General features: G+C 39.1%; 1 protein-coding gene across 6 annotated transcripts in view; it reads left to right on the top strand.

The window, feature by feature from the left end:
• The first annotated feature begins 1,522 nt into the window (after positions 1–1,522).
• Positions 1,523–23,208, top strand: part of STXBP5L (syntaxin binding protein 5L) — a 180,739-nt gene continuing 159,053 nt past the window's right edge. For 2 of the 6 annotated variants that reach the window (XM_054269702.1, XM_054269700.1), the window contains exons 1-2: positions 1,526–2,535; positions 18,409–18,506. In XM_054269702.1, coding sequence (XP_054125677.1) covers positions 2,347–2,535; positions 18,409–18,506 — 287 coding nt within the window. In that variant the 5' untranslated portion in view covers positions 1,526–2,346. Of the gene's footprint in view, positions 2,536–18,408; positions 18,507–23,208 lie in introns of all 6 variants that reach the window. The other 4 variants (XM_054269701.1, XM_054269705.1, XM_054269706.1 and 1 more) reach the window with 4 other exon arrangements.

Below are 23,208 nucleotides of genomic sequence, written 5' to 3'. Positions count from 1 at the left end.
CCTCAAGTGTGAAGAAAGTACAACACTTAGGTGAGGCGTTACAGATTAATTCCTATACAGGAGAGGTGCTTGTGCTTATTCTTTACACCATTTTATTCAGTTCTCGGCTTCCAACCACGTTGACATCGCTGTGCCATGAGTCACTTTTAATCGCTGCCTCATTTGTTCCTGACCTGAATAACCTTTTTATAGAGGCTTGTGTGCAGTGTAACACCCCCTGTGCCGGATCGCGCTTCAGAGGCCACAGAGCTGTCCCCAGAGATTTGCACGGCTTCGGACCGAGCCTCGGGAAGGGCAGCCCCGGGTCCTTTGTATCCCTCCAGGGAAGGAAAATGGGATTTGCCCCCGAGGAGGCAATGTCAGTGTGAGGGCTGAGCACGGACCCGCACAGACCCCTCCGAGCCGCTGCGAGCAATGGGGGCTCCTCTCAGGGCCGCTCCTGCCACCGCCGAGAGCGTCACCGCCCGTGGCATTTGCACAGAACCACAGAATATCCTGGGCTGGCAGCGACCCGCAAGGATCATTGAGTCCCTCTCTTGTCCTTCTTGTCCTGCACAGGACCATCCCCAAGAGTCACACCATGTGCCTGAGGGAATTTCCAAACACTGCTTGAACTCTGTCAGGCTGGGTGCTATGATCACTTCCCTGGGGAGCCCGTTCCAGTGCCCAGCCACCCTCGGGGTGAAATATCCAACAAAATTTTTCCTAATATCCAACAAAAGTCTCCCCTGACACAACTTTATGCCGAATTTTGGGTCTGTTCGACGTCCCGCACGCAGCTGAAGCTGCGACACCAACTTTCAGTTCCCCCCGCCGCCACAAACCCTGTTCCCTTCCAGCCCCGCTGCCCCGGGGCTGCTCCCCCTCAGCAGCTCCGCGGCCGCTGCCGCTCTCGCCGCAGTGAGGCGGGAGGTCCCCTGGCCCCGCCCATCCCGCCGGGCTGGGGGCGGGGCGTCGCGGAACTGCACTCCTATTGGTGGGAGTGGGTGCCCATCATCACAGCGCTCCAATCAGAGACTGTGGATCGCCGGGGCCGTCAGATATCGTTTGTTCCCTGTCTGGAGCCGCCCCTTCTGCCCTGCCCGCCAGTCACGTTCCAGCGGCCGGCCCGCAGCAGGGGATAGGAACGTACGCGTGCCTGTCAATCACTAACGTCTCCCCGCCCTCCCCCCGCCCACAGCCGAGGCGGCAGCGGGGGCGGGGCGCGGGCTCCGCGCTGCTGCGGCAGGCGGGGCCTGGCGGACGGGGGCGGGAGGCAGGGAAAGAGAGGAGGAGGAGGAAGGGCGAGGAGGAGGAGCTGCGGCTGCCGCCGGCGGAGCTTTCAGTACCTCGGAGAACGGCTGCGAGCGCGCCGGGCGGGCGGGAGCCGCCACCGCCACCCTCCGCTGCCCGCTCACCTGCCCCGCTCCGCTCCGCTCCTCACCCGCCCCTCCCCGCCCCGCGTCCCCCCGGCGCCCGAGGGAGCCCGGTCCCGCCGGAGCGGTTCTGGGGGGAGAGCACGGCAGCGGCACAGGCTCGGTGATCGGGACGGGCGGGGGTCCGTCAGCGCAGGGACGGGACGGGTGGTCAGCCCGGGACGGCCGGACCGGCTTAGGGGGTCGCTCGCTGCCGTCGCTCCTCACGGAGCGGCGGCCGGGGCGGCGAGGAGAGCGAGGGGGCTCGCAGCCCGCACCTCGCACCCTGCCGTGGAGCCCGAGGGGAGAGACAGGAGCGCCGAGTGCGGCAGCGGCTGCCGGCATTTGCTGGGCTGGGCAGGGAACCAGGAGCAGGAGTCGCACCCGCGGCTGGGAGCGGGGAATCCGCTCCGCGGAAACCTCGGGGGCAGAGATACCCCTGGCTCTAAGGGGTTCTGAGGGGAAGGGGCAATTGAATGTAGACGCATTTTGGTAGTTTTGCTGAAATAATCAAGTGCCGAAGGCAGATCTTAGGCAGGTGAGGTAGAGGGATGGATCCCACTGTTTTGGATGCCAGCTTGAATTTTTTATTTACTTTTCTGTTTTGACCACTGCTAAATGTGGATTTTGCGAGCGAACCCGATGGCGGTTGTTCCATTGTTCCTTGTTTGAACGTAAATCTTAGTCCTGCTGCTTGTGGATTTTTTATTTATTTATTTGTTTATTTATTTTTGGAAAGGACCATTCCAGGTAGCTTTTGCGTCTGACAAAATGAAGCCTTTGTATTTTTCGATCAATTATACCTAATATTGACATTCTGTTTGGTACAAGAGACTTAAAGTGCTGCCTCACTCAGAGGACCATTAAAGACTTTCTCGGTCGCTACATGTAGCTGAATGTGTTACGACACATCCTTTCTCCCCCCTCAAATCCTCCTAAAGATTTTTCCAAAATGAAGAAATTTAATTTTCGCAAAGTTTTGGATGGTTTAACTGCCGCATCCCCTGTTGGAAGCAGTGGCGGTGGCAGTGGAAGTGGGGCTGGTGGCTCCGTGCACCCAGGAGGGACTGCGGGAGCTGCAGGGACACCCAGAGAGGAGATCCAGGAGACGCTCACTTCAGATTATTTCCAGATCTGTAAGGTAAAGGCAGTATTTTTATTTTCTATGGAAATAATAAAATCTACCCTGGGTTTGGGGGTGTGTGTGTTGGGGGGGGGGGGGGGGTAGTAATATGATACCAATAAGCGTTTTACTTGAGAACTGCAGTGGTTGTATAAGGACTTTGGAATGAAAAGACAGAGATCCAGTGGATGCTTTTTTCTTCCTGCTGCAGAGTTGGGGTGCTCAGTAAATTCATAGAAATCTTGATTTCAGCACTCAGGGCTGAATTCCAAGTTCACACTTGGACCCCAAACGGCTGACAGGATTGCGGACAGGAAAGCAAATCAATTGGTGCTAGTACCGATAACATTTACAAGTCATTAGAAATTGAAGATTGTATGCATCTACTTCCCCTCCTCTCTCTTCTCATCCTTCCTGCTTTTCCTTCTCTGTTTTAAGAAAAAGGCAGAAGTTAGAAATACAAAACAGTGCAGTGACTACTGAGCCCAGGACTTCAGTTATTTGTGAGGAGCTGGATGTAAATTCATGGTGGCTGTTTACCATTAGTACTGAAGTTTCTGATTGCATGATAGCAAACTTAGTGGGACAGCATAAATACCAAAAGTTGACAAATCTGTTCTGGTTTTTAATGCGTTGATCACTTCCCTAAGTGTGAATCTTCTGTAAGTAGAAAGTATGATATCCCTGTATGTATTTTGGTTTGTATGCTTTCTGCAACAAAGCTTTTAGTGGTGGTTTTAAATACTTGCACCTGTAAAAAAGAACAAACTGTTTGGTACTTCTGATGAGCTCTGGAATATGAAAATCGTACTTTTGTAATGAAGACAAAATACAAAAGGAGATTATGGTCTTTTACTATTACCTGTCAGTTTCATGTGAATTCTGGTGGCTTTACTAGAAATTTTGTTTGCTTATTTGTTTTGATTCGAAGCTTCAAAACCAGAATTTTTAATTAGTGCAATTTGCATTACTAGGAGTAAATGGACTTCACCTATTAAAGTATACTTTGCTTTTATTAATCAGATAAAAATTGATCTGAAATTTAGATGACAGTCAACTCCAGCACATCATTATTTCTTTTTTGTGTTTGGAAAGAAAAAAGAAATATAAATAACCAAGATAAACCTATGAGACATTTTGTGTGCAGACCTGGTCCTTGTGAAACACAGAGCTTCCCTGATCTCAGATACCGTGTTTCTAATTCTGTTTGGCTTGCAGCTACAGCTAGTGTCAAAACTCTTGCAGAGTTCAAGGGGACAAGAATAAGCCCCTATGGCTCAGAGACCTTTGGACAAAATACTAATTCTTTTTTTCTTATAGTTCTTTGTCATTCTGAACTACAACAGGTTCCAGCCTTTTGACTCAAATGATTCTGTAGTTTAATAGAGTGTCAGTGATGAGTGCATTAGATTCATACCTGCTTGCCAGGCTTGGATTTGACTACTTTTGCTTAGGCACACAGTAATTTAGCATTTTATGAAACTCCAGGTATTCAGTACAGTGATTTCCCTTTTTTGTCACGTCAGTAAAAAGATAACACGAACAATCAAGGTACATAATTCAGAGATTTCTAGGTAAGGCTAAAAATCAACATGGTTTTTCATGTTTAAGTCATGTGATAAGGACAAAGATCTGTATTTAGTGATATATATGTTCTTATTTTGTATGGCATACTTGTGAAAGTAAGCAACATAAGGTGAAATGAATTTTCCTAATCTCCAATATTTCCCTTGTTTACTTTGATATTACTCGAAGACAGTTAGTGTTATGTCCTGATAGATCTAGTTGGAATATGTGTAAAGGACTATGTCATTTGAAGAAGATTTCAGTAGCTGATATTTGCCTGTCTTAGCTCTCAGGTTAAAATGTTCTCCACAAAGTAAATATTTGTGTAGGAAACCTTTTGGTTGCTTGCAGCAGCACTTGCTTCTGAATGTATGTCACTGCAGAGATCTGTGGTACACAGAATACCGGATCCCTTTTTCCGAGATACAAAGGTGTGCCGAAAGCAAACTTCCAAACCACCGGTGCTCGTGTGCTCCCGCCACTCGGCAGTGTTTATTGCACGGGCTGCACCTCGGCGGCTCTGCCGCACCCCAGGAGCACCAGGAGCGGGCTGAAGGAAGCCCCAGGAGCTGGGAGGGCCCTGTGCTGCTGCAAGGGAGCAGTGGGGCCTGAGGCGGGCACAGCTTCCCCCTGCCTGCTCCAGGGGCCACAGCCCTGCCGGAATTTGTACCTCGGTCCGTCTGCGTGGGGTTAAGAGTACGCCACACACGCATAACCCAAATTCTGCCCTCCCCGAGCTTCTGCTGTGCAGCACCTCTGGTATTTCAGTTGGGTATTTGCATGTTCAGTTACATAAGTTACAGGGCTGCATATTCCAGGATCTGTGATCCTGCTGCACGCAGAACTGGGAAAAGCTGATGGCAGTTTTGGTTTGTTACCTGCAGGGTCGAGGCCTCTGGGCTAACAGCCTAAGTAGCACCTCAGAGTGGTTTTCCTTTCTTTGCTGGTTATAAAAATCCTCATTTAGAAGGGAAACATAAAAGCTGAATCATACTTAAGAATTAAAGGGCCTTTCCCTGCAGTTTTTTATGTAAATAAGTTGCCTTTCTGAAGTTAGTTGGAGGTCTGCTTGACTGAAAACACAGATCCAATCCTCTAGCAGAACGCTGTTTTGAACAGCAACGCTCCTGATTTCATTTGTAACACACCTGAAAGCCAGCTCTCCATTTTGTGGCATTTTTAGATTGGTTATGACCACTGTGTCTTTTTGAGATACAGATTAGAGTTTAACAGAAGTAAACTGAATATTTTACACTGAGATGCTCTCAATGAGTTACTTTTGGCCTTTATATTTAAATCATTAATGTCATCTTCCATATCGAAATAATGAAATATTCTTGAAACTGTTACGTATGAAATAGCTACGTCCTGTTTTAAGCATGATAAATTTATGTGTTGGTAGCTGTAGTAATGAATCAGTGGCACCAATTTCAAAGTATTCAAGCAATGTGAAATATTGTCTTACCTATTTTGTGACAGCAGGAAGCTGTACAATTTAAGCTGCATGCAGGGGCTGCTCTTGGGATTAGGTATCCAAGTGCAAATCATGAAAATATTGATTATAGTTCACGTTAGTTGAATTGAATATGTGAGATGGCAGCATCATCCTAAAACTAGGCAGGATCCAGTAGAATAAGCTATAAAAACTATGTTAATTTTAATTGGGATAGACCTAATTTCCTTGGGTTTGCTTCTTTGTATTTTCCCCTCTGTATATGTGTTGTTTCTTTTTCTCTGGCAAGCATTTTTGGGCTCACCTGTGTTTGTTCAGACCATCCAGAAACTAAAATATGGCTCTGGGGAAAGATCTGCTATTAATAAAGGAAGTGAGAAGCTCACAGTTAGGATGTTTTAAATCTTTTAAGTAGAACTTTGAGCAGATGGAACATAAAAGGAGAAAACAGTGATTTTATTACTTTTTCAGAAGGTTGCTTGTTAGGGGATGACACATTTGGGAAGAAGTGAATAAGAATGAAGATGTACATTTTTTTGGTACGTGAAGTACTTGTTCCTCATGAAAATAGCTCTCCCATGTAGAACCACTCAGGGTTTTCTTGGAGAACAGTCATAGGGTTGAATTGAATTTGCAGAGCATGAGGTTAATAACTTTGAAATCAAGACCTCAGTTAAGAGCACAGTAACACTTGGACTTTACCAGGTATATAATTAATCTACTCTAACAGAGTTTCTTTTGCTGTGGGCAGCAACTAAGTACCCTTGAAAAGGTCCAGGAACTGGAAATTTAATCTTCTCAAAGAATTGCTTCCCAAATGCAAACCCCAAAGCATGAGATTTCTGTTCTTTTCCAAACTGGTCTTCAGTGTTATTACTGGGGAGCAGTGCAACACAATAAACCTCCTTTAACTCTTGCTGTATTATTTATATGACAGTATAGTCATAGTTTCAGTATGTTCATTACCCAGGCTTTATGCAAAACCCATGGAGGCCAGAACAGTTTTAGGCTTTTGTTAAAACTGATATGGAATCCCATGGCCAATTGCAATTGTGCCTTCCTAATCCTGCTTATGTTTGGCAAAAACAGGCCTTCAAGATACAGTCAATGAGTTAAATACCTTAACTATCTGGATTTCCTATCAGGTGGTCTTAAATTTTAATTCTGAGAGTTTATAGATTATAATACTTTATTTTGTCAAGCTATGAAGATAAACATGTAATCCTTCTGACAACAGCCTAGTAGGTATTTTAGCTGCAAATGCTACATGACACTGTAGTTCAGTGATGACAGGGAGAAGATGGATTTTGGAATGGCAATTTAAGCACAATGCTGTGGGAGCACATTTTTGATTATGAAGTATTAAAAAAAACCAAAAAGTTGTTATAAGCTATCCACAGTGTTTTAGTCAGTTTGGGCTGTTTGGTTAATCTGTCTTGTTTCCTTGCTAAGGTCATACAGAGAGAGCAAAAAATAAAATGTTTGCAAAGTGGTACATTTTAGTGGAATCCAATTTTAAAATTAGTATGAGCTTTTACTTGAAAGTTCTCAGAGTTCATTTAATATTTAAGTGGTAAATAAAATAATGTGGGGAATTATTTTTTTTTCTTCTATACCAGAGTTTGGATCTAAAGTTAGGTGCCGAACCCTATTCTGTTTAAAACTAGAGTCATAAATGACACCTCTAAATTAGATTATAGTAATTTCATTAAATTTGTGATGAGCATAATCTATTCTTCTTTTTTAAGTGTTTATATTAATTAGAAATAGGACTTACGCATGGGAAAGAGCATAGCACATAAAAAGCTTCTTTTGAAAGAATTTTGAAGATTTTTAGGTACCTGAAGTAGTATAACTGGATTCACTTGTTTGGGGGTTTTTTTGTGCAAATGTCTGTATTTTTGTATTTTTAATCCTAAATGAAGTAATGCATACCCTTCATGGCCAGCACATGCAATTACATCTTCAAAATTATTTCCAGACCTTTAAGGTTGTTGAATAAAGCACTCAAAAAGTTCCATATTTCTTAAATACCTTTGTTTGCACAGACAACTTTTAATTACATGATCCCATATTTCTTCTATAGGTTTAATTTAGCAGAACAAATAGTGTTTGCTCATAGGAAAGTACTTCAATATTTCTTTGCATACTTAAAACTCAGAGCATGCCTGAATATTAAGTTCCCCATGGACTTTTCCAACAGAAGTGCTCACCACTGTAGTTCTGAAAGCTTTATAAACATTAATGAATTGACCTTCATAATATTTCTGTGAGATGGAAATTATATTATCCCTGCAGTATAGATGCCACAGAAAAGCCAAAATGTTCAGGGTCCCCTGTTTTGAGTTTCCAGCTTGACCTGCTTTGCATCTGTTTTTCTTTTTAGCATATTTAACTTGTATCATGTCTTCCCATTGGGCCTCCCATTGTGTTCACATTCTGTTGCACATATTCTGCACAGTTGCAGAGTCATCTTAAGGTTAGTTGTTCTTTTTATATGCCCCCCTTAGATAACCAGAATGACTCTGAATTTCCTTTCTGTCTCAAATGACTGCAGATGGATTTCTGGCTCCACTGTACAATGGCAGAAGAAGATAATTTAATTAATTCCTACAAGAGGAGAACAAATTCATACTGCATAGATTAACTTATTTAATGTATTTATTTGTTTTACTTTTTATGGTTGACCTTGCATTTTTAACAATATAAGAATCAAAGAATTACCTGAGTAGCAAGGGATCCTTGAGGATCACTGAGTTCCACTCTTGATTTCACAAAGGGAAACCTAAAGGTTAAGATATTTGCTCTAATTTTGTGTCCCGTTTCATGTGGTTTTTTTTTTTTTTTGTCATTGGTTTGGTACTTTTTTGGAGTTTTTTTTCTTAATCCATGGGATCATAGATATTGGAAGATCATCTGTCCCAACCCCACTGCCATGGGCACAGACACTTTGCACCAGACCAGGCTGCTCAAGGCACCATCCAACCTGGCCTTGAACACTCTTAAGAATGGGGCATTCACAGTTTCTCTGGGCAGCCTGGGCCAGTGCCTCACCACCCTCACAGTAAAGGATTTTTTCCCAATATCTAATCTGAATCTACTCTCTTTTAGGACAATGGGACACAAATTGAAGTTGTTTCCCCTGGTAAAAAGTTCCTCTCCAGCTTTATTTTAGCCCCTTTTAGATACTGGAAGGTGCTCTAAAGTGTCCCTGTACTCTTCTCCAGGCTGAACTCCAACTCTAGTGGGAACACTGGCTTATACATTTACGTATATTATTTCTCACCTGAGGGTCACCAGGTAGTTAACGAGAATTTTTCTCACTATTGCAGTGGGAAAAGCAATTTTTAATCTCTTGTAGGAGGGATGGAGGAAATTCAGACTTCTTGACTCACAGTGTTCTGATTGAGGAGCTGTCACATAAAAAGTTGGTTGCTTAAGCCACTTTCCCCCCAGCTTACTTCTGGAAGAAAAATACTTACACTTAATTTTTTAAAGAAATTACCAAGAAATTACTTGGAGGTTTTTGGCTAAAAATATAAAGGTTTTTTTTTTTTTCCAGATAGAAATGCTTATTCTGTGTAAAACATGCAGCTGTCCTCAGCGAAGCTGGACTAAATCCAAGACAGACCCCATTCTCACTTTGTTTAGATTAATATCCACTTGTATCTGCTTCCTATTCTGAGACATCTGATACTCCCTGGTGTATGAGTTATGCCCGAAACACTTTTTGAAGTCTCTGTGAAAATGCTATGAAAAGTTAGTGTATTCACTTTATAAACTGAGGAAAGGAAGCAGTAGAGGGTGAACTAAAACACCCCTAAACTACATGAATATAGCCGTCTGTTGGCTATGCTCAGAGAAAGTGCTTATGAAAGTAGCTTGTGGAGTATATTAATTTGTCACAATGTGTGTTAGAGTCATTACAGGGGAAAATTAGAGGACTGTAGGATTAGAAATACAAGTAATGTGCATCTGTGGAGAGGAGAGAAAGCAATATTATTAGGTACAGATGGCTGGCAAGTGTGCTCAAATGTAATAAGATGTTATCTTTGTGCAGTGCTGTGTCCATTCCTAACAGATCACCAGCAAAGACCATGAATAATAAAAAGTACTAGACACAATCTGTCACCTGTAGCTAGGGTCAAAGTCTCAGGAGGTGCACTCTTTATGGTTCCTTTGAAGTTAAGTTGCATATAGTACTGAAAAAACCCCAACCTCAGTATTCAAGGCTTTGAGTTGGTGAATGCATGGACTCAGAAGGAGCCTTACTGAATTCTGTGGTGTGTATAAGTAGGTGCATGTGTGTATGGTAGCATGTCTTTTTTGCAGGATTTGAATCCAACAAATTAAAAATAATGCTTCTATTTCATTTAAATGTCTGTTATGTAAGAATGCTGTGAGGTCAGACACTCAGAAGTCAGGTCCCTTATTCAGCCAGTACCCAATTATGTCTAGATGTGAGGCAATCTAGTCTTTATTGCATATTTTTATTTTCTTGAAGTGTTTGCTTATATTTTGTTCCTGTCCTCCCTCACATTTGTTTTGAACATTATACAACATGTGAGGAGGATGAATGCTATTCTCTTGTGTTCTTTGCAACAGTTACTGTGAGAAGATCTCTGTGTTATCCACTGGACATCACAAAAATAGTAAATAATAATAAATTAATGAATGCTCATCTCTGCTTTGTTCGTCCTGTTCCATCTATTGTATCCCTTCAGGGGGGAGATGTGCTCTCAGTTACAGCTGCCCATCCTCACTTATGTTACACATACATTCCATGTAGCTGTGGATGAAACTTGATTTTACTGAGTCCACAGATCCCTGCTTTATTCCTGTTTGTCCCTACATCTATTTTGAAATGCTCCCCGAATGAGGCAAGGGCAGGAGAAGTGGCCTGTGGTTATGTAAACAGAGATCTGGTTCTTAGGATCCTTCACTGGTGTCTGAGCTGTGTCCTTGGTAGCTCCATAGGCAATGCACAGGGGGACAGTGATGTGCAGGATCTGCTGGATTTCACTGCTGTGAGAGGGTAAAAACCTGCCACAAAATACCTGCATTTCATTTGGAATATACCTTCACCCTGTGTGAGGTGAGATGCTGGCTGTGATTTTCAGGCTAAGTTCTCAATTCAACATCAGAAAAAAAAATTCAAATTGAATACAGCATGTATACAGAAAGAAGGTGGGAGAAGATTAATTATGAATTAGTATTAAATAGTGAACAACATTGTAAATGCTAGTAATGAAATCTGGTAATAGCATTTGTATACAAGAATGCCAAATTACATTGCAAAACAGATTTTCACAGGAATAAACCAATAACACAGATTATCTTTGTATCAAAGTGGTTTTAACACTCTGTTTCTCTAGCTTCCTCCCCTGCCATTCCCCAGACCAAACCCCCCACCCTTCAAGAACTTTATCACAGCAATAATGTTTTTTCAATCCCCCAGTATGGCTGGGGGTTTTTTTATACAAAAATATTTTGAAAGCAGCAACCAAAGCATTTGTTTCAGAGCAGAAACCACAATCAGCCGTAACAGAACATAATTAGTCTAAAGTAGTGAAGTTTCAGAAAATCCAAAAATGGGAAGTCATGCAAAATTAATTAGTGTTATTGTTATGTTGGTACTTAATAAAAACCAATTTCTTTTTGTTTAATTTCTCATAAAGTTACAGAATTATCTTATTCCCTGTATCCACAGTCACAGTGAAGACAAAATATTTTCCTTTCAGGGCCATCAGATAAGTTGAATGATTTTTGCAATTCTTGTACATGCCCCTGAAGCAGATCTCCATCAGGCAGATGATGTTCTGAACCAGCCTGTCTCAGGTTCTAGAGTGATACAGTTAAATGATGCAATGACAAAATCAGTGGAGCTGCTGTTGGAATCTCTTTGATTATAAAGGTTTTCCATTTGGTGGACTAAAGTCTTGCTTAAGTAGGTAGGCCAGAATGAACTTTGCAATCAGTAGTTTAGGGTTGGGATTTTTTTATAATTCTCCATTAAAGACAAGAGTAGATGTAGTTTTATGAACAATCAAGACATTTCTCCATATGCTGATGCCCTGTTTCTTCTTGCCAGTTTACATGGCAATAGTGGGAAGTACATGATACCATATTTACTTCCCTTTTTGTATATTTGCCTGGGATTTGTTGTGGTGTTTTTATTATTTCATTTTATTTGTTTGTTTTTGACTGTTGGTTTTTTTTGACTTGGGAGAGTTCTTTTAGAAAGAATAGGAAGGAGAGAGGTGAAAGAATTTTGCCTACATCATTCTCCCTTGGACTTGGGATTTCTCCAAAGGGCATAGTGCCTCTCTTGGGATGGTTATATTCATGTATTACCCTGTAGCTTATTATGCTGTAACTCAGTGCTGTGGTGGATGTAGCAGGATGGTGCAGCTGCCAAGCAGTTGCTTGGCCATAGCTGCACTGATTTAAATAGATCCAGAAAGTGATATTAAAATTCAACCCCTTTAGCTTTGGCAGGAGGGGCTGGACCAGACAGTCTACAGTGTTCCCTTCCAACCCCACCTGAGCTGGGCATAATGAAGCTTATGGATCAGTGTAATTTTCTTTATTTGTGGATTTTCCTGTTTAAATTATATTAATTTTGTATTTTTGATGCACTACAGTGTATTTCAAAGGACAAGCATGAAGAGAATGCTTTTTGAAATTCAGAAGGCCTTATTTTTCCCCTGTGGTTTGCTTAGCTTGGCTGTTTGTATCTATATGAATCACATCTAAATAGGACCATCCTTATTTAATAGCCTAACATCTAGCTTGCAGAACTGAAAATGACAGTGGAAAAACACATCTCTGAAGTATCTGCAGAGATCTTTGTTACAGAAAAAAAAGTTTGTATGTTCATTGTACAAAAATGTATAATAGTTAGGTCAGGTAATTTCATATAGTCTAAAACCTCTCTTATTTTTCATATAATTATCAGTGTGTAATATTTGCGAAACAAAACTTTTACAATTCAGGCTGTATTTGAAGTCTATTATGTCCAGGACAGCTGCTTTCTCAAAATTCTACCATAGCTAATTAAGTGACATTTTATAACATTTTATAAGTAAGTTCCATATTATGAAAATTAAACACCAAACCAAATTTGCCTATTACTACAAGTATTATTCTTCTATGCCAGAAGTTTTTGTAGGGGAATATTATGAAATTGTGCTTGTTTCTTAAACATATCTTTTCTTCCTGCCCCAGTATTCCTATTTCAGTAACACTTCTCTTTTGTGCCTGCATTTTCCATGTTTTTTCTTTACTGTATTTTTCTCCACCAATACTGATCTCCTTTTTCTTCCTCTCTGTTTCATTGCTACTGGTGAGGATAATAAGCTCATAAGAAATGGCCTGCTGAGACAAACCCATGGTCCATATCTCCCAGCAGTCAGTCTCTGACAGTGGCAGCAGAATTGTCACTTGGGGAGGGTAATAAATTACATCACTTTGTGCAGTCCATTCCCTTTCCAATCTCCCATCATTCACCATCACTGGATTTGATATGTCAGAGGGAGTATCTTTAGCTGGTCCTTTTAAAATCCATTTATCAATCATGTCAATGAATTTGTCCCATTTTTTCCCCCCATTTTAAACTAATCTTTAATTTCTTTTGAATTCCTCCATGGCTTTGCCAAATATGTTTAGCTTACTCACTTGTTTATGAAAGTCTTAGTACAAACACAAACAGCTCTCAAGCAATGGGCTCACACAGGTTTTCTACAGCAGCAGAATGATGCCCTCTGTGTTATTCCTTATGCTCTTCCTCATGATGTCCAATATTACTTGGCTTTTTGGGATTGATGTTGAACATTAAACCAAATATTTCAGAGGAATGACAACCATGCCCAAAAATTACTTTGCTGAGTTATAAATGCTAGTTCCAATTTCAGCATTGTGCAGTTCTAGTTAAGATTTTTTTTTGTTCTTCTAGATATCTTACATCTATCCACCCTGAAGCTCATTTATCAACTTCTTGCCCAGTTAAGTCCCTCTAATGAAGTCTTTCAGGAGCTGGTCACTAGTAGTTCTGAAATTCACTATCCAAAGGAGCATAGTATTAGCTCTGAGATCAGAGACTTCAGGGTTCATTACCTTTTATAGGTCATTAAAGACAATGAATAAAATTGGTCCAAGCATGGAGAACTCTACATGTGAATTTTCTTCATGGTAAGAATCCCTAAAACTCTGTCCTTTGTTTTCTGTGATCTAACCAGCTTTCAGTCCACAAAGAAATTTCTTTAGTCCCATGACACTTCTGTTTCTCTAATAACATTGCAGTGGAATATTATTGGAAGGCTTTTGGAAAACTTATGTATATTCATATTCCTTTTATTTACTTGCATGCTGACAGCTTCACAGAATTAGAGAGAACTAGTCAGACATGATTTCCCATTGAAGAAACTCTGCTGACTTCTGCAACAATCTTTATCTGTGTGCTCTGTTAGTCTTTATTTTATCATCTTGTCAGGGACAGCAATCAGCTTTCCCAGTCTACAGGTCCAGAGTCCTTTTTGTAAATGGCTTTTTCCAGATGACTGTTTCTAGCTTTACACCAAGGAAAAGAACTATCTGTAGGTATATTTATCTAGAAAAAAAAAAAGAAGTTTTTTAGAAAATTCTGTGAATATGCTCAGAAGCCGTGGTTCCTATTAGAGGTTGGAGAGCTAGATGGAATCAATAACTTGGGTTGGAAAATTTCAGCTAAGCTGTGAATTTTTACAAAAAGCATTACTTCAAAAAATGAAAATTTAACTAATAAAAAATTTATCTCTCCTGTGTTGTTTACTTTGGTTGGAAGCCTGCTGATACCTTGTCCTCTTTCCATTTTTAATGAGAAGGGATCAGTCTTACCAATCAGAGATTACAGACACAGTGATCCATAAATGGGGGATGTCATGTCTTGTAGTGATATAATACATGGCAACTCATTTGTATAAGCACTCATTTTAATCACTACAGTCTTGGAGCACCACAGTACTAAAAATAGTATTGAAGTGGGAAAAATGCTGTAATCATTGTCATTTTTTAATTTCCGACATGGAGACTGGAGAGGTTTCAGTCAACACTTCATCCTCTAGTCTGTAAACCAATCAATTATTCTTCAATGACATTTTTGCCTGTGGCATATTGGTGACAATTTGGAAGTAGACTCTCTATACTGAGCCACATGTTTAGACTATGTAGTTAAATTTTAGCAAATGAACATATTCTCAAAAATTATTTACCTAAGTAGATCGCTTTTGCTGTCAGATGTTAAATGAAACAAAGTGTCTAAAAAATATTAGTAGAAAAGTTACAAATTTTAAGTTTATGCAAATTTTCAGAAACATTTTTTAATATAAACTTTATTAGTTGATACAGTTGAAAATTTTATCTGGTTCTGTTTTTTCTGGAGTGAATGTTATAATTATTTTTATTAAAAAGGTGTCTTTGCAATCTGATATAAACTACCACAGAAGAAACGTTAAGAAAACTCTTATACTGAAGAATTGCATTATGCACCCTGTGAACAATTATAGTGGATATTGCATATTAGTACTAGTGCAATTTTTTTTTCAGCTAATGAAATCTATCATGGTATTTTAGACTGAAAAAGACCATTATGTTCTGTACAGGATATTAAAATGTTCATTGGTAGATTACTAGCAAGCCCAAATAATCAATTTCCTGTATTAATTTAGGTAAATTGTTTGTGTAAAGATTATTTTAATGATATATACATGCAATTCACTGCTTAAAATGATTTAGAAGAGAATTTAGGAGAAAATAACTAAGCTGAAGAGAGATTTATGCTGAAATTGTATCTGCATTTGTAATTGTTCTGTTTCAAGTAAATTGTTTTGCATATTGCACAGAAACTGTATGTCCTAGGGAGCACAGACTGCCTCTAGAGACAGCGTGCCCAAAAAGGAGACATTAAAGGAAGCTGGGTAATGTGGAGAAAAGCAGTCCTGGCTCCATCTGCTGTCTGGTTTTTCTCTCTCCCTTTTATTTTCTTGACAGCTTCTTTCTTGGGGTATTTGGGGTAGTTAGGCCCCCCTATATTTCTTTGATCACAGACTGATTTTTAGCCATACTTCTGCTTTTGTCTGATATTGACCCCAGCTACTTTGTTTGGCATTTCTGAGCACCACTGATAGTTTTGTTCTCTGTTTTTCCTACTGGACATAACTCAGATAAAGTAGGAAAGGAATGTACTTTGGTTTTTTTTTGTCACCCTAGGATCAAGTTAATTTTGTGGTCTTCTTTTCTTTTCCATATGTATTAGTAAATGCTGTAAGGAAGCCCAGCCGCAGTTCTGGAACTGTTACTCATCCTTACACTCAGGTTCACTCAAGCTGTATCAAAGCACAGCTGAAAAGTCTACTCCAAGCACTGGCTTTTCATGTCAATCTTTCACACAGTCCTTTGAAAAAGAAAGGACCAAAAAGCTTTTGTTGGGCCAAAGCTGAGGACAAGAACCTGGGAGTTTGGAGTGCTAAAGATTTTCCATGTTCTTTTGTAATAGGTTTAATTTTCAGAATAATTTCTGAGGCTGCACGAATTTGGGCCAAACCCTCAGTTATAGAGACATCATTTTCTGCCCTAACTCTGTACTGTACTACTTGGCTTTCCTTCCAAAATGGTTTTGTTCTTTTGGAATCTTAATAAATATAAACATTGTACTTGAAAGGTGTAATTTACTTGGATGTTCAATGGATTTCAACAAATTTTTAAAAATATTTTACGAATGGCAGAATTTTGCAGTCACAAAAACCTCCTAATTTGGATTAGTCTAAATACTCAAAATTGGAAAATGGCTGCAAAATAGAAACAGCACTTTTGAGTCAATCCTAGAGTTCAAAAATTGTACTGAGCTATGATCCTGAAAAGATGTACATCACTGTTCTTTTAAAACATAGGTCTTTCTCAAATACAGGACCCAATTAAAATTTCCAAATGGGAGGCCTGACTCTAGATTGCAGAAATACTGAAAATTCAATGCAGATCCTGAATATGTAGGCAAGGATGCAAATAGCTTTTTAAAATTATTTATCTTTGCATTCTTAGATCTTAAAAATAGTACTGAAAACTCCAGTCATTCTGAACATCAGAGAAGCTTACTGTGACTGGATCTGATAGGAATTCAAACTTTATTACATACAATGTTTCTAAAATCAATAATTGAAAAAGGATAATTGGTGAAAATAAAGGTTTTTAAGATAAGGAAGAACATTTATTCACCAGAAGACAGAAATTTCAAATATAACAGCAGATTAGTAATGCTACATGTTCAACACACTGGAAAATACTACAATCCATGATTGCTTCTATTTTTGTGACATGAGAGGTAAAACCACTTCTAGGGGTGTAAGTCTGGTCCCAGCTTAGATATCAGAATAAAAAAACCTTTATATTTGACTAATCCTGATACTTAAGAAAGTTAAAAAACTCCAAAACATAAATAAAGCAAAACCAAACCAGATACAGAATTGAGGTCTTTGATAAATGCCTACATTAACATAAAAAGTGAGTTACTTTTTTACAGCTTACTGAAGTAGCATATGCTTCTGGGTTTTTTCAGCCTAGAAACTAATAATTAGACATTCTTTAAACAACTTCCCTTATCAGCAGTAATTAATATATGAGACAAGTAAGATCTCTTTTAAGGAAGTGGTTATTTGCTGAAAAACATACATTTGGTTGTTCCCAAACTGCTTGTGAATATCAGTTCAAGTGTTTCCAGCTGTAATGGAGGAGCTGGAGTGATACAGCTGTGGAATCATCAGCTGCCTTTTACTCAACAGGTCTGCAATTAAGGAGTCCCTTTTGTTGACATTGTTCCATAGGGATTGCTGAATGCTTCAGCAGACATAGTTCTTGAACTAGATAATTTCAAGGAAGAGGAAGACAGCTTAAAAAGTTAAAATTCATTCAGTTCAAAGTACTTCCTCTCCAATCCCAGCCACTTACTAAAAAAAGAGTCAGTCCTAGAGGTCAAGGTTTTATTTTGTTAAATAATATAAACCATTATTACTATTATACTAAAAACCAGCATTTTGTGCCCATTTTTAGGAAGGCAGCCCCACAGAAAAATTTAATTATTGTTCATTTTTATGTGTATTTTTTATGTGTCTTGTTATTTTCACTTTTGTTCTTATGTTAGTGTTCTTCCTCATAAGAATTGGGCAAGTCATGTTGGTCATAATCTCCAGGTTGAGATAACTTAAAGTACTGAGACAGTCTTCAAGGATGTGTTGTATCATGCTCAGTTTATTTATTCCCCAAAGTATCTCTGCAGAAATTAGAATTAAAAGCACAGTATTGTAAATAAAGATTAAGAAAGGGTGAGTGGTTCCGCTGCTCATTTTGAGAACATCTTCTCTGGCGTCTTTGTTTTTTAAATTGAAATTAAGGTTTTTACCTCATAGACTCGATTCAGTTTATTGGTTTATTGGATCTTTTCCCCTGGACATATTCCATTTCTTTCTGCTGGAGCTGTTCTGTTGAGGCTGAGTGTTTTGAAAGCATATTATGTGTCTATTTTTCAGTTTACAGTTCAGCTGCCCTGCATATTAAGGTTATCTTTCAATACACCACTTCAGCAATATATACCAGTTGTACAATAGCATACACTTTGCAATCTACTTTGTTGCAATAAAACTATTTAAAATATTACTCAGTGAAAAGCATAACTAGAAATTCATATGAACAAAATTCACCTCTCTATTTGAAATACTGTGTCTTTTTAATACTTCTCTAGAAATGTATTGAAAATGCTAGAACATACAGAAGAAGATAAGCATGAAGCATCCATGCTGCTCTCAGTGGTTGCAGTTCAGTCACTTTGCTCCTTTGCTCTGTTGCAGACTGTTCGCCATGGCTTCCCTTACCTACCCACTGCCTTAGCGTTTGACCCAGTGCAGAAAATCCTGGCAATCGGAACAAGAACAGGAGCCATTCGAATGTATCCTTTCTCATTCACAATTTGCAGCATTTCTGTGTCTTTGTAATACAGGGATGGGAATTACCTTCCTCAAGCACTCAGGTAAGGCTACAGTTGTTATGTTCTACTTCATTTTGCTTTATGAGACAGACTGGAAAAAGATGTGCTGTTGAGGAATCAACCAGGTCCCTAAGGGGTTCAAAGAACAATTTCTGATTGCATTTTTCGCATAGGGTTTTGGCATATATTGGTTAAAATAAAACAGAATTGATCTTTTTCAGCATCCCAAGTTAAAGTGGACAGTAAAGTGGTAATGAGCAAATTGTGAATGTTGTGCTAGCAATAAATAAATTCATTGCTGCAATGCAGTTAGCCAGTGTTAGATTGCAGTTAGATGGCTGTGTATGAAATTATTTAGGTACTTTCAAGTGAATGGTGGGAAATAAGTGATTTTAGGACAGAACTCATCTCTTCCCAGAGGAGAAGGTGAAGCACTATAAAAGTGCCTATTTCTTTTCATTAATTATCAAGGTACTGCAGTGCCAGCAATTTATGTGCTGTTTTTAATACAGTAGGATTTGGAAGTTAGAAGTCTATTCAGAATAAATTTAATTACAAGGTAATTAAAATTTGAAGACTTAAATCAAAGAAAAAATTAAGAATATTTAAATGTGGTGTATTTCAAAATGTTTCTCTACATAATTTTCTTAGTTTGGCATGGTTCCAATGTTTTCCACTTCAGTGAAAATACATGTAAAACAAGGAAAAAAGGAGAAAGACAGGAAGGTTTAGAAGTTACAGAGTACAGAACTAATAAACCAATTTTTTTTTTCAGACTTTTTGTAGCCAAATAAATTATAGGTTTAAAGTAGGGGACAATGCTGTATGAAACAGCAATATAATATTTTCTGGTTCTTTTGCTATCCCTGTTCCCAAGGTAACTGTAAATGCAATGAAGCCAAGACAGGTTACAAAGTAAAGAAAAATCTCCTTGTGGAAAACAAGCCTGTGTCTCATGTAATATTACTAAAACTTTGGTTCTTTCATTTTTGGGTACTCTTGGTCTGAACAGTTGCATTTTCCTAAGCCTCAATTTCTATCTGACCCAGAATTTCTCACAAGACTCAACTAAACCTCAAGTTATATCACAAACTCTGCTTTGATAGTTCTACTCTTTATTTCTTACCTATGTGAAGTAGATTGAATTTATTATGTTCAAATGCAAAGAAGAAAATGTCCATGAATTTGTGTACCTTTGAGAACTACAAGTCTAGTAGTCATGGTTTCCTCTTCTTTTTAGAGGTATGCAAGGTTAAAAATCTGGGGCTTTGTCCTTGGAAGCTTCATGATATCTTCAGAGTGAGGGTATTGGGAATTTCATGGTAGAAGTAGGAGGAAGACCTTGCAGAAGATTGACTCCTGTGCCTACCTCTTCTTTCCATCTCAGCAATGTGGCTTTTCTAGGAGCAGTGCTGCCACTGGCTAGGCATCCTTTATCTCTACAAATCTCTCCTTTGAGGAAAATTCAGGTACAGAGCCTGAATTAAACCAGGTTCATGTAGAATTAATTTAAACCTGCATGTCTCCTGACACAGGAAATGGAACATGAATTAGAAAAATTGCTATATCCCTAAGCTTATATAAAATTCTCTATATGTTTTTTATAAAAATAAATTATAAAGAGTTAGCAGAAGGGAAAAGAATGTTTTTCAAAGTGTCCTTCCTTTTAACATTTCTTCTCCTGTTTGCTAGCAAACTCCTACCTCATTCATGGAAAAATTTCTACCAGTGCTAGTATCTTAATCAAGCAAGAGCAGCAGGATTACCAGGGAATTGGTTTTTTTTGTTTTTGTTTTTTGGAAGATATGTCATAGGATAAATGCTTCTCAGCTTAGTCACAGAGAGCCTGGTTTGCTTAATTGAGCCCTGAGTTAATGGAAACTGTGCTTTGAAGACAGAGGGTGCCATAAAAAGAATTACTTATTTATTAATTTTAACTGAGGTTTCTCCACTTGGCTGTAAGTTTTGTAGAACATATTACATAAAAAACCTACTTGTGGACTTATAAATTTGCAGTGAAAGAGGCCCTAAGACTACCCCCAGAACACCACTCATTTAAGCCAGTCTTGTTGCAGATGTTTGTAGTTGTTGAAATCAGGCAATAAAATTCAAGTAATGATGTAACAGATTAAGTATTACATCTGAAAGTACAATTCATAATGTGGGTTTTTTTTAGCAAACTAAGTAAAATATAGGTTTTAGTGGCTCTGAGTTTTGCAAAGTATCCTGTAAAAATACTTTTTAACAGAACTGCACAATTTCATTCTGCTATGAGTAGGTCATATAAGAAAAAGGGAACTCTTTCTATACATACATTGTGTTTGACTGGTGTTTCTAAACAGTACTGTGGATGGAGTGAAAGCACAGACTACTTGGCTGGCATTAAAGAAATTTACCCCCTTCTTTATTTGTTTGCTTACTGGTAGTGCCAAAGGGAACACAAAAGGATGGGAATACTGAATTTATGTTTAATATTCATGTCATGATGTAGAACAAGTTTTGCTGTGATGAGTCCATGACACATGATTATATTATTGCCTCCTTGACTTTCTGAAAGATTCACAAGGTATTGGTATTTCTACTGGTCACAAGTTAACAGGTCTCAATATTAATGTCTAACATCAGGCCTTCAGGTGATCATTTTGAGTGATCCAGCAGCAGTACTGAAGTTGACCATGTTAAATTGTCCTGAAGTAGAGCATGTTTATAAGCTGCCATTAGAGTGCAGAGATGGAAGTTCATTTTGGTATGACAGTCAATTTTTTTTCTCCTAGATTTCTTTTCAAGGTGCTTAGATGCAACTGCTCTCTCTAGCTTCTGTAGCCCTGGGAATTGTTGTTGCTATGCTCTACTGATCCTCACAGTCTCTGTGGGTTTCCCAAGGAAGTTCAAACAACAGCAGGCTACCTCCAGCACTGCAAACCATCGATGGTAGTATCCCTACTACCAACACAAGCTAACAAAGTCTGCAAATGAAGGGTCAAAACCCTGCTGCTGAAACAGTTGCTCTGGCATCTGGTCATTCTTTACCTTTGTCCTAAAGATAGCCAATTTCATTTTTCCTTTGAGGTCTTTTCTTCCTGTTGGAAGCCTGTTCTCAGCTCCGATACTTGTGATCATTGTTCAGATCATTGCTTGACATCACTCTAAGTGGAATATCCTTGCTTCAGGAAAATACATTCTATGAAGAGGGGCTATGAAATGGAATTACTTTTCTTATTGTCTCCATATCCATCTTCTCTAGTCCCAGTGTGAAGAACCTTCTGACACAATAAAACCAACTGTGCAGTCTCTGATTGCTGTCAGAGAAGGTTCTGTATCACCCTATAAGGAGGTGAGAAATTAAGATACTTGGTCAGACTTAAGTGACTTCTTGATTTCAGAGGAAAAGGAGAAATCTGGGGATTTTTCACATTCTCGGTCTGAATAAATAGATTAAAATCAGTATTGTTAACAGTGATTATTCCAGTAACAGATCTGAAGAAGCAGCATGCTGTGCTCAGATTTTAGGATGCATATTTCTATATTGTCAATTATTCAGCTGACAAATTCTTGTTAAAATTCATTCTAAGTACTTCCTGGAGTCACTGAGTCCTTTCCTTTGGAGTTCTTTTATTGCATCAGAGCTGTGTTTAGCCATTGCAGCTTTCTGCTTCAAACATGCAGAATAAAATATCTACTCTTTTTTAAATCAAACTGCTGATTATTTAGTGGCCAATTGCAGTGAGAAATTCTGAAAGACACTCTTCTCTAGCTATTACCATTTTTGCTTATCATGAAATGAGAGGAAGTTTGTCTTAAATCCGGTGCAAAGAAAACCTGCTGGGTCCAGAATGGCCTCTAGAAAACTGAAAATTCACCATCAAACAGGTTTACATTAGTAATATGATTTTGTATGTGTTTTAGTGTGATCTGGTGCTGGTTTTGGTACATATTCTTTAGATTTTCAGGCTCCATATTGTCATGGATGCAGGTTGTGGGGTGTGCAGATCTTCACTTTCACTGTTAGTTGTTTGAGCAATGCTGTAAGGTATCTGCAACCCATGCAAGGCTTTTCCAGTAGGCAGAGCTGTTTTTTAGCCACATTATCAGAAAATACAGTGGCCATTTTATATCTAGGCAAACAAAATATTATTGTGACTAGCTGACACATGCCAGTGGAAGCATTGCTCTATCCCTACCTTTAGCTTAGCTGCCCAGTCCTGACCCTTCCTTTGCTGCAAATATGCTGCTTGTCAGATTTATTTCTGTGAGCCATCCAATGCACTAACCTGAAAAAATACCAGTTCTTCTGCTGTGCTACTTTTTTGCCAGATTAACAAACTGATTTATCTGGTGCTTGACTCCAATGTTAGTCAGAATGATGCATAAAGAAAGTGGAAGGAGTGCAGTTGGGACTGGATAGAGAAGGAAATGGGGGAGTAAGAAAATTTTGGCACTAAGGAGCAGGTCATTAAATTGACTTGTCTTAGTGGATGAAATTGCATCTGATAAATTCAAGGATGGCAGATTGCAGCTATCTATGAAATTTGCTACAAAATAGTCTTTCAATTTTGAGTGGTATAGAAGATACCATCTCTTTTACTTATGTTTAAAAAATCTACATGTAAAGCCATTTGCAAATCACAAGAATTCTACAGGTTCTGCTCAAGGGAGATTCTGC

Source organism: Melozone crissalis, unplaced genomic scaffold, assembly GCF_028551555.1.
Source record: "Melozone crissalis strain CALT ecotype California unplaced genomic scaffold, PUWL_Pcris_2 ptg000008l_1, whole genome shotgun sequence".
Lineage (NCBI taxonomy): Eukaryota > Metazoa > Chordata > Aves > Passeriformes > Passerellidae > Melozone > Melozone crissalis.
The sequence above is the reverse complement of the archived record's forward strand: the minus strand, read 5'-3'. Positions and strand labels throughout refer to the sequence as shown.